The sequence below is a fragment of the Pyrgilauda ruficollis genome, unplaced genomic scaffold (genome assembly GCF_017590135.1).
Source record: "Pyrgilauda ruficollis isolate IOZ18807 unplaced genomic scaffold, ASM1759013v1 scaffold3, whole genome shotgun sequence".
In the NCBI taxonomy this organism is placed as follows: domain Eukaryota; kingdom Metazoa; phylum Chordata; class Aves; order Passeriformes; family Passeridae; genus Pyrgilauda; species Pyrgilauda ruficollis.
In genome coordinates, this window is record NW_024524377.1 from 17,214,247 (window position 1) to 17,226,906 (window position 12,660).

General features: G+C 35.6%; 1 protein-coding gene across 1 annotated transcript in view; it reads right to left on the reverse strand.

Annotated features, from left to right (window-relative positions):
• Positions 1–12,660, reverse strand: part of LRP2 (LDL receptor related protein 2) — a 114,229-nt gene that overhangs the window by 43,016 nt on the left and 58,553 nt on the right. The window contains exons 31-39 of the mRNA XM_041473093.1: positions 11,457–11,585; positions 7,710–7,876; positions 5,855–5,998; positions 4,802–4,911; positions 3,726–3,903; positions 3,196–3,409; positions 2,498–2,737; positions 2,175–2,363; positions 266–1,186 (exon numbers count right to left, since the gene is read on the reverse strand). Of these exons, the coding sequence (XP_041329027.1) occupies positions 266–1,186; positions 2,175–2,363; positions 2,498–2,737; positions 3,196–3,409; positions 3,726–3,903; positions 4,802–4,911; positions 5,855–5,998; positions 7,710–7,876; positions 11,457–11,585 (2,292 nt within the window). The remainder of the gene's footprint in view (positions 1–265; positions 1,187–2,174; positions 2,364–2,497; positions 2,738–3,195; positions 3,410–3,725; positions 3,904–4,801; positions 4,912–5,854; positions 5,999–7,709; positions 7,877–11,456; positions 11,586–12,660) is intronic.

Below are 12,660 nucleotides of genomic sequence, written 5' to 3' on the forward strand. Positions count from 1 at the left end.
ACATCTAATTTTAATTTAATATATATCATTTTATCTACAGAATAATATCAATCCAGTTTTATATTTCCATTTCATTGGGATCATGAAATAAGAATCTCAGAAAAGGAAAAAATGAGGAAAAAAAAGGTATCATTTTATTAGATATCTTAACTAAGTGGTCAACCTTGACCTTTAGCATAAAAATACCTGTTGAGATAGTGGTAAGTGCTGCAGGTAATTTTTTTTAAATATCTGATTACTTTGTACTATATTTCAGTGCACTTACCAGATGCAACTACAGTTGGAGAGCTAATTCCTGAGTAAATACTAACATAACTGATTCTTCCTGTTCCTGAAGGATAACTTTGTGTAAAATATATTCGGTTGTTTATGCTGTCAAAATCCAGGGCCACAGCAGTTCTTAACACATTGACTGTGCGGAAGGGAGGACTGTGGTTTTCAGGATCTAGGTGGATACTTCTGAGGGCATTTTCAAGAGCAAAAATCAGGTAATCATCTGTTGAAATGGAACATCTCTTGCCATCACTGCCTAGTGTTCCAAAGGCACAACCACATTTCGGTGTCTGAATGTCAGGGAGGGCAAAACAGAGGTGAGAACAACCTCCATTGTTGTCCAAACAAGGATTGTTGTTGACATCAAGGGGAGAACGTGACTGGAAATTACTGTTGTAAATTGTAACATCCCTTAGCCAATTAATGTTATCTCTTATTACTGTTGGCTGATCAGTATTGCCTGGCTGCTTGCTGGCTTGGAAGACTTTTTTCAGGTTTCGATCCACCCAGATCATGGAATTGCCGAAGATAGTGATACCATATGGAGTTGGATAGCGACTGCCATAACGTACAATTTCAACATCACCACCATCAGGCTGAATTCTTGCAATCATATCTAAGGAATCATCCACCCAGTAAACGTAGCCATTGCTGTGATCTATGGCCAACCCACGAGGTGTGACAATGCCCTCAGACACAAGAACTGTTCTGTTGGTGCAGTCAAGAAAAGCACGTTCGATCTTTGGATTTTGCCCATAATCAGCCCAGAAGACATATCTGTTTTTTGGGTCAACTACTATGTGCCTTGGCATGTCTATGGTAGTTTTCAGAAGAACACGGCGATAAGTTGTGTTTAAACGCAGAACTTCTATAAAAGTCTCTGTCAGGAAGGCATTTGTAAAATAAAGATTTCCTGTATACAAAAAACCAAAACAAAACAAATCAGAAAAGCAAAAGAGAAAGTTAATATTAGCATCAATACCTGAGAAACACAAGTTGCTAAAATACCAAACCACAAAATGAATAACCATCAGAAATCTGTTACTAGTTGGAAGCATAAGGTATTTGACTACCATCTGATAAATTAGAAAGAAGACAGCCAAACTGACAGTAGTCAATTAATTTCTAAATTTTCATGGATGGCCATGGGTATCCGTAGCACAGTTGCCTTTTAAAACACACAACTATGAAATCCATTTAATGGCACAAGACTGTATACAGGAACTAAATGAAGCCTTTACAACAGATGATTATCCTAAAACTCATCCCAACAAGCCTATCAATCAACAGAACAACCTCTGCAAAACACATACACAATACATATACATATATATACAAAACTAAAGTGCTAATGGCAGTTGTTGATTAATGCTTTCTGAAGAGTTAATATTTCAATTAATCTCTAATATGTTTAAATAGGAACAGGGAGTACACATGGAAATTACAGTTCAATGATAAATATTTCTTCTGCTTTTTTTACTTTTCATTATAACTTATGTGTACACACCAGTCTGAGGGTAGATAAAAAGTCCTTTCTTATTTACAATGTCATAACACAGGTTTTGTGCGTTCTTCTCTGGTACATGTTTTCACAATGATAGTTCACAGGTACATACAAACGTACAGACAAGAACAGAGGCCTAAGACAAATATTAAAGCATCAGGTTCTCTACATCTTCTCTGATAAACTTTCAACTTTAAACTTTTTCAACTTTTATAGTTATATATATATAAATAAACATAAGAGCCATTCACTAATTCCTCTTATTTTAAAATCAGTCCATTAAACCACAAGCTAGAACCATGGCACTTCCATTCAAAATAGTTCCATCAGAATCTGCTTATGTTAAGAATATAAAGAATATAAAGAATAACATTCTCCTAAATTCAGCTGTGCTTACCTGCTACCCAGTCAATTGCAATGCCACGGATCCCATTTCGTCCTATTCCATTTGTAACAACATTTCTAAAATAAGAACCATCAGGTTTAATTTTACGTATTGCATTCTGAGAAGAAACTGTGCTACTGAAGTCACACCAGTAAATGAAACCAGACGGCATGTGAACATCCACATGAAGAGCATTTCGTCCTGAAATATTTTGAAAAGTTTTAATTAATGATTTCTTCTATATAAACTAAATTATTTAAAGTATGTGCTATGCTAGAAAGAAATGCCAAAATATTGGCATGACAAGATTTTTTCCTATTATAATATTCACATACCTCTTCCTGCCAGTGGTACCATGGCTTCAGAGTGATCTGATGTCTCTAAACTAAATCCTTTAATTGCAGAGAGCATAGAAACAACTACAAAAGAACTGTATGGCGAACAGGTTCTGTTATCAGGATTTAGCTGAAAGCCGGTAGCACAGGCACAGGCGAATAATCCACCAGGTACAGGCAGGCAAAGCTGCTGGCAAACTCCAATATTATTACTGCAGCCATTTGTGGAACCAGCAGAATCTGCAAAAGACATACATGGCATAACAAAAATCTCAACTGTATCATCACAAACACCCATAGTTATACACCCAAATGCATATAGTTGTATAGTATTAACAATCAGCTGACAAAAATAAAGGTCCTAATCAGAATACATTTTAGCACAGATGTGATAGCACTGAGTTTACTGGTCTCTTGTCATCTAAGATCAATGGGACCAACAATCGGGTAAAACAAATTGAAGCTACAGTAACAACGTTTCTTAGTCAACATGACTTTAATAAAACTACATGAGCCAACAGATGCCTTAACCAGATGGTGGAGCATCTCTTTACCAAAACCAGGCAAAATGCTTCTGACACTTTTCCTGTAAGCCAAATCAAAGCATATCCTTTGAAAGAGCAACCATTCTGTCTCTAAGGAAAGTTTGAGTTTTTGCAAGTTGAATATCCTGAAACATCTCTCTAGCAAATACTCACTGTCTCTGTAATATACTCGTAGGCTCTTCAGTCTTGGGACATTATCTCTCAGTGCTACTTTGTTTGCACCGGTGGCCTTGTCAACTCGTTCAATTACTTCATAATCTCGATCAGTATAGTACAGAAAGGTACCATACACAGCAACTCCCCAGGGATGAGAAAGATGAACCACCAGAGTCACACGATTTGTACCATCCACATTGCCTCTCTCAATCTAAGAAAACATTTTAAAGATTAAGATTATATTTCCTATAGCAACAGTTCAGTGTTATAATACAAAACTAAAATGCAATGCATAATACTAAAATCTCTTTTGTGCATGAAATATTTAGGTACAAGGTAGGAAGAAAAGGCAGGCAGTATATGATTTCTGATCTTATACTTTTGATGGTATTTAATAACAGCTATCCAGATTTTGCTTGGTCCTGCAACTGCCATTTATAAGAGAAAACCGAAGTAACTGAATCACTCATGTGAACCATAGACACAGAGACAGGTAAAGAAGCAATTATTTAAAAAATATGTCCTACCATTCCTGTGCTTGTAACAGCCCAGTACAACTTTTGTTCCTTAATGTCAATGGTAAGAAACTCTACATGGTCCAGGTTGCCAGTGAAGAGGGTTTGTATGCCTGAACCATCCATGTTTGCACTGGCAATCTTTGCCGGGACACCACTGTCAGTTCCCTGGTCTGTCCAGTACAACTTCCTGTAACAGACATTATCAGATCTGTCAGCAAAACTGGCCAGAGAAAGCAGTGGACCAGAGTCACTTGAGCATATGCTTAAAACTGATTCCTCTGTCAGACAAATACTCCAGCACATGCTGAACAGAGCTCACATTGAATCAAACCACAGTGAAAAAAAGCTTATTTGAGAAAGAGAAGAATGCTTGTTCTCTTGACAAAGATAAACACCTGGCTCTCTTGGAAGAGAGAAATGCCTCTTAAATAATTTTTAGAAATCCATAACCTCACCTATTTCATCCCATTATACGATCAGCAGGTAAATGCACTAGAGTATTACAACTATAATATAAAAGAAAGAGAATAATAATTCTGTTTCACAGATGGCTGCAACACTTCAGAGTGAGTTTGGTTTCAATTTTCAATTAAAACTACAGAATCAGAAAAAACCTAGATGAAACAGAAAAAAGGCAAATTGTTCTTTTTGGGAGCAAGCAGCAAAATTATATTTAGTGCTATGCTTTTTGACATGTGACATTTTTCCCGTGTAATACGTCTTTCTACTAGGCTCAAGTCAGACATCACAAGATATTTTGCAGAAAAGACTTTGGAGTACTCTTTATTCTGGGTTCTCCTTTTTCAGGGATTTTTTCACAATCATAATACTCTGCTTTTTTGTTTTTTAATTAAAAAATGGTACTATACAAGCATATTGTAAATTAAGGAGGATTAACATCTATGTAATAATTTAGGAAGCCATGCACTTATTTTTTACAGCTTAAAAAGAGTAAATAAATTCTGCACAAATATGAAACAAATAAAACCATGTCAAATCCAGGATGAAACCTGAAAACCCTAAAAACAAGAAAAATATGGAGAATACACTCATGAGCAAATACAACAGCAGTTTTGGAAATTTACCCTCTTGCTGGATCAACTGCCAAACCAATTGGTGTGCCAGCTCCCAGAGAGGTGCCATCATTGGTAATCAGTGTTTTCCTGTACCTTATGTCACCATGCAGCTTCAGGACCTATGCAAACATTGAACTTATCAGGCCATGCAATATAGAACTTACAGTGCATTTTCAAATTACACGAATGAAGCCTAAATCAACACGGAGTTGAAATTGCAGAAGACTTTCTCAAATACCATGAAAAAAAAGCACATTGTTCTCTACTCCAACCATCTCCCTTCTCTAACACACATCCATTGAAGGAGCTGCTTGCAGCTAAGAACCTGTCTATGGTAACAAGGATCCTAGGTATAAAAACAGTTTATCTCTCAATTTCCATAATATCTTCAAGGCCTGAATGGGTTGATTAAATTCTGATTTAGGAAACATCCCATTTTATTTGCTCAAATTAGCTGCCTTTTAATTTAATAGTAGGCATTTATATTTTGGAACAAGACCACTAATGACTGTGTTTATTCACAGTCATTACTGTATTATGTATTATTTATCCTCCATTTCTCTACTCTGAATGACAATTTTATCCTTCACATACCACAAGACTGCTTGTCTCTAGAGAGCTACATGATACATTATCAAAGCATTTGGGAATGGATCTTACTGCGTTCAATGGCAGCATTCCTTTACTATCAGAGGCATTGCATTGGGATCATTGATTTGAAGTAAGGATAGTAGTAACTAGTCATCATAGTTGCTGTGTGTTAAGCACTAGAAGCCTAAGGTGTTGTAGGGAGAAAACAAAAAGAGAGATTTAGACATAAATAAAATTTTCAGGATAGATCTATGCACAAATAAAGTGTCCAGAATATATTGCTTTCAATCGTTTTGACTATGTTTAAATTTAAGTTTCTGCTGAAGTTTGTAAAGTATTTTTCTACAGACAGATTACACTTTAAAATAAATCTAAGATTTCCATGAAATAAATTTTACTAATTTCAACCTGTATATGTAGCAGTGAAAAATCTAGGCTCTTGTTTTCCAATTGTCCCTCTTAAATAATTACCTCAATTGACTGTGTCCCTGGGTTACTGTAATACAGGTTTGCAGATATCCAGTCTAGTGCCAGACCAGTAGGAGCACCAATAACAGCTGCTGGAGCAAAAACTGTCCTGTTGGCTCCATCTGACCTCACTCTGTGAATTTCACCCTTGGAAAGAAAAATAACAAAAGTTTAAAAAATGTCAAGAGCAGAAAACACTCTTCTATTCCAACTACACCAGCACTTCTATACTGCAACCTCTCCCAGCACAGTTCTAGGAGGAAGAAGGCAAAGGCAGAGATAGGGCAGAACCAGGAACATAAAATGGAGCACAGAAACTAGAGAAATAGCTTTATTGCAGAGGGTGATCCATGACTGACACAGGCATTCCAGCTCTGTTTGGGAGCAATAGAAGCCTGAGGCCTGCAGGTCAGGGATACAGCTGGGGGGCACAGCCCAGAGGCACACATTTGTCAGGCTTTGTCAAGACCCACCTAAAGCAGACCTAACACTTGCCCTGCGAAGGCACCTGCCATTCCACTTGCCAGGACTTAACTTGCTGTTAATGGATGTATCAATCCTTGACCTCCTACACTATTGTACATGTCAGCTGTATCTGCTGGCTGACATCTGTCAATAATATTTTTTCAGACTGCAAGGAAGGTGAAACAGATTCCCAAGTACTTAAGTAGTTTCTCAGGCAAAGATTTGCTTAAATGGGTCTATTTAAATACTTCATTGAACTAAATATTCTAACTCTAAAAGAACAAATAATTAAACAAGTTGTAATTTCTTTATTAGTGGCACAGAATACACTTTAATTATTTTAAAAATTGTATTTACTTCAGAGCTGCAAAATGTAAAGAAAGCAGGTTGGGGAAAAAAGCAAAAATCTTGTGTGGATGAAACATAACAAGTTTTGTGTGAATTGTTTCTGTTAAAACATAATTACAGAAATCTCCTTATCATACTTCATACCATCATACTTCTCCAAGACCTAGTTATTGCTTTTCTTGACAAAAAGAATTGTTTTTAAGTTTCCAAGAGTGAAGACATATTGCAGAATCAGTAGTTTCCTATCACAGCTGTCTCACAGATGACCACAGATATTTTCCTTTTGAAGTGTTCACAAAAATTATGCATTTTTTTGTCTTTTGTTTTTTGTGACAAGTTAGCCTTATAGAACACATATAGTTTCTTAGTTCATGACCAGCAATAAAAGTAATTAGTCAAACAATTATAATTAACTATTAAAAATTAGTTCAAATTCATTCTTAAATCTATAAGCCTCACATGTGCTAGCTGGAAATTATTGTGAGTTTGCAACCATTTTCTACTTAAAGAAAGAGATGCTTCTCTATGATAGTTCATTAAGTGCTCAGACTAAATGCACATACATTCATTCTAATGCTAAGTGTCACTGTGTCCAGTGCACTGCTCCCATGGAGAAGTGCTCTGGCTGTGTTTGCAGAATTGACTCCCAAGTCAAGAGAGCAGAGAGAGTCGACTACAGCACAGCAGAGCCGAGAGTGTGGGTCTGTCAGTGCTCTCCAATCTTCCCTGTTCATGCCTCCGAGCCAAAAAAAAACACTAATCAGATGTCTCTGCTGACAAAAATAAGAACTGCTTTACAAAAGAGATGAAGCTTCTTTACTTGTCCTAGGAAAACAACCAATCAAATAAGAAAAAAATGTTAAAAACCTAAATAAACCCAAAAACCCCAAAAAAACCAACCCCCCCAAAAAACACAAACCAAACAACAAAAAAACCCAAACCAAACAACAACAAAAAAAAGCTAACCTACTTCAGTCCAAAGCACATTTCAAAAATATAAAAGGTTTTAATTTAGTGCACATTTTGAACACAAATAGTAACTTACTGGATTTTCAACCCAATAAATCATCTGTTCAGAGTCATCAAAGTCAACATCAACACCGTTTTGAACTCCTGCTATTGGAACCATAGCATCATTTGTCTTCTCCTCAGGGTTCAGAGAAATTCCGTAAATTATATTATCTCTTACAGCAATAAGGAAAGGGTGTTCAACTGTGAAAACAAAGACTAATTCAGAGTTGCTTGTGGTCAAGAAAAAGGCATTATGATACCTTTCCCCCTCCCAAAAGTTCCCTGATGCTGAGAATGGTGATGTTTTGAAACCACTTACATAAAGGTTTGTTCCCTCACCAGGAGCACAGTTACCAGTTATTTAAAGTGCTGTAACATTTTAAGTTTCAGCACTGTGCAATCACAATGCAAATTCTGAGCAGAAGGAAGTAAATAAGACAGGATCACTCACTGCCAGATAAAAGGATATTTGTGCAGCTGCTCTAAGCTGCTTTTTTCAAATCTCTGAGAAGGGGAACCAGCCAAAGCTCTGAGGATTCTGCAGAACCTGCCTGTGATAGGTTCTAATGCATATTAAGCAGGACCATGGAACAACATCACAGCGGCAACTGCTGATCATTATTACAAAATATAACTGCAGTTCTGTTTCCTTGTTTAATCCCTAAGGGAACAGACATACTCACTTATGGTATATTTACTTTTAGGTAAACTTGTACCCTTATGCTTAAATCTTATTAACAAAAGACAATGCATCAGGTGATCTGAGAAAATGCATCAAAGAGCTGCAGATTAAGAGTCAGCAACTGCATTTCTCATCTGCTAGGGACTAGGGGAAGAGAATCTCCTGAACACAGATTCTCTCTCCTCTTCCTTGTGCTTTGCTCTTTGGAGAACAAATCCTAGCCTCTTCTTCCCACAAGCACAAGCTGCCATTTAACAAGGAACTGGGCTGCTGTAGTAACCCATTTCCTCTTTTACAATAGATCAAAGACTTGCTTCATTGGTTTGATTGTGATTTTCTTTACTGGCTGCTTAACACATTTATATAAATTTTTGCAGTAAAAATTCTGGCATGAAAAGCCACAAAACACAGCATCACTGCACCTCTCAAAAATTATTCTCCATACTTCTCTCTGGCTTCTAGAAGTATTTGTCAAATCTGACTTACTACTTCAAGTTTTACACTTGCAAATCTATACAATCTGATGATTCCTCATTCTTGTGATAGAAAACAGGCAAATTCATTGAGCTATAGAGACATAAAAACCAATGTAGCTTCATCAGATTGGCATTAATATAACTTCTACAATTATTAAACCTAATAGAATTTACAAGAAAAATTACAGTCCATATAATATTAGTGTATTGTTATATTAAATATGCAAATATACCATGTTAATACAATATTTTAATATACACAAATTCTATTGTTTCCAACAGCTTGCTGCATTACCATCTTTTATATCATCCTGAAACATGGTTTAAAAAAAAATAAGTTCAAAGGCAAGTTTTCTTCATCTTATATAAAGACAAAAATGGTGCAATCCTAGAATCAATGAAGTTGGTAGTATTTAACATGCAAAGAAAGTAAGCAAAGACCAGCAACATCACTGCTTGTAGAGACACTGGGCAATCAAACACATGCAGCTCAGTTCAGTCTTTCTTCTGAAAAATTTTGCTGGCTTATTAAACAATGACAGCAAGGATAAGGAAAACAGTAAATATTAGAAAAGAAATGACAAATGCCTATTTGTGTAATATAATCATAAAACAGCCTAAGTTGGAAGAGACCTTAAAGGACCTTAAAGATCATCTAGTTCCACCCTTTCTGCCATTGGCAGGGACAATTAATCATTAGCAATTATTAAAATGTTTTACGATTACAAGAATCAGTATACTTTTTATAACTTTTTCTGGTATACTGACCTTCAGCAAATACATTTATTTTAATTACCCAAATCTGTATATATTTTCTATATACTGTTTTAACTGTATAAATTAAATCCAAATAGAAAAAAATAAACCCATATAGTTTAAAAGAATTGCGCTTCACAGAAAGATAGTGCTATTTCTCTCTTACAGAACATTTATGTCAATAAAAGGGCCACAGCTGTACCAAAGCAGACACAGGGAAATTTGCAACATGTGAAAAATAGAGATAAGAAATGTCAATAGCTCAATTCAGTGGCAAATTGGGTCAACCTCTACACATACATGTGCTTCATCACGTTTCTTTTATCATGATCCCTCTATAAGCCTGTACATGATAAAACAGTGTCGATTTCTAAAAGAATCCCTCTTTTTTGTAATAGATTAAACAAATTTACACTCCATTTCAGATTATATAAATTGGTAATTCCCTTGCTGCTGACTAAGAAACACGTGAATGCAATACAGCCCTTTAAAAAGCAAATTGCCAAGTATCAAGAAGGAAAAGAATGTGATATTGGTCTTTAACATTTAAATAGTTTTAAAAGAAAAGGGTCTTTTGACTGACATATTTCTAGTGCTAGCTCATCCCCAAGATAATTTCAATTAAATTTCAGTTATTTGAAGCCTCCTATATAGAGAGGCACCAAAGCACACTTAATATCTGTACAATTGATGGAAAAATTAATAATGAATGCTTCATCTGACAAAAGCAATGTGGTAACATTTCTAGTCACAAATTGCTTACCACTGATTTGAATTTTTGTGACTTCTTTTTAAATGAACTGGCTATATGACTTTTACAAATTGCTGAGATCTGTGGACTATCCAAAGAAAATTCAGTGGTACTTTTTGATATGAAGTTTTGTTTGCAAAGCTTAGTTCTGTTACAGCTGCATCACATGTAATCATATGTAATTTTAGGCTGTGTTTCTAGACCTTCTGCATTTGGCAAGCTACTTTTTACAATGGAGAGGGGAAAAGCTGCAGATGAGAAATTTTGATCTGAATTTCAAAATGCATTAATTCAGATAGGCTGAAGCCAGTCCTGAGTAGCTGGAAGAACATCTCGCCTGATTAGAGGAAACCAAAAGATCATTAATTACTTCTTAGCAAAATACAGGCTGAGAAAGAATGTGACAGTCACTTCAAATATATATAAAACAAAACCTACCAGTGCTAAAGGACAACTACTCGTGCTATTTATTGTGAAAGACAAAAATAGCATCAGAAATGCTCATAAAATGGGGAAAGACTATATTTGAACAGAAAACTAGTTTTCCAAATATCAAAATTGTGAGGTTCAAATTGTGAATTTTAGGGGCAAGAACCCAGATTAATCTAAAACTGGAGCTTGACTGGTAGAAGGCAACATATATTCGAAGTCAAGGGCAACAAAGAAAAAAACTTCAGCGACCAAGGAAGTGCCTTCTAGTCCTGCATCATGACACTCTTACAATTACAACCCCTGCTTTCAAGCTGAACACTTAAAATGAACACAATGATCTGCCACAGCATGTTTTTATTTTTAACTGATACTAAGCTCCTTCAATATGTATTTCAACAGCCAGACATTCCATGTGGTGAGAAATTCTAAAGTGTGGCTTCTTTAAAGTGCTTATAAGAAAACCAATTTCACCCACTTTCCCCAAATGAAGAATCTGAATCTCTGATTCAGCTCTTTCCCAAACCTTTAGGCCAAGTATATTCCATGTGTCCTAAATGAAGTCTGTCTGGAGTGGCCCAAACTGATTTCATGAGCAGCAGCCCACACAAGTATGCATTTCGCCTGGGAGAGGGATGGATTTGACAATATCAGGTCTTTTTTATCATCTCATTAATACTGCCCTACCTCTCATGCAGTTCCTGTCATCAGGAGAAAGGATCCATCCTGAAGGGCAAGCACAGGAAAAAAAAAGTGGTCCAGATGAAGAAAGTAAGCAGAGGTGGCTACAGGGGGACGATGCACAGGAATTAATACCTGAAAATAAGAAAGGAACTATGAGCAGCTACAACAATATAAGCAACTATAGAGAATATTCTCATTGCTACTGACATTAACCCAGAACTAAGACAGTTTTGCTATTTCTTTAAAATTAAAATAATGAAATTATTTCTAAGAACCACAAGCAATACAATATACTTGTGACAGGATACCATTTTCCACGGAAAACCTGTGCATTATCATAGTGATCTTTGTAACTTTTCTGCATCACAAAAAAAACTTTCAAATTCTATTTCAAACTTTTCTTAATTGCATGGGGAAACCTGTGGGATTTGCAGTCCTTGATTGCAATAACCCTTCTAGATGGGGAATTTAAATTATTTGCTGAAACTTCTTGGACAAACTAAAGACAAAATAGTTGCAATGTCTGACTCAAAGATAGTGGGAATTCAACGCCAAATTTCTTAGCTCACTTTGAAACTGTGAATCAAAAGTTGTAAAATGTAATAAAGAAGACACTGAAAATCTCTCCTGACTGCTATTATTACTATACACTAAAATTCAACCTAAACCACCTCCACAAACTTGCTGGTGAAGATTTTTCAGAATGAGTAATCTTCATAAGAAAACAAAAATCAGATTTTTAGTACATCCTTAGGAATGGCAGCAGACCTTACTCTAAAAAGCTTAGAAGTTCCAGGAATTTACACAATTGTTACTAATATAAAAACTAACAAGAGCTGAAAACAAATTAACATGACAATAAAATAATGGCATAAACGCAGAACTAAAACTGTAAGAAAATTGCTCATGTCATCAGTATAAAAAAATCTAAACTCTGGTTAGTGTAAGATGCAATGGTTTACAAAATAGGAGTGTGGACGACAGTTTTATTACTGCATCTGGAATTTCAATCAGCATGTAATTATTTCTTCATTTGTCAACATCAGTATGTTTTGCTATTCTTCAAGTACTCTATTCCCTCCTTTTTTTGCCTGGCCACATAAAGTACAATAGAATAATTCAGAATGAAAAATTATATAATGTACTAAATACAATGAAGAAAAAGAAGAAAAAGTTCTCCAGGGATATAATTTTTTTTTAAACCTTG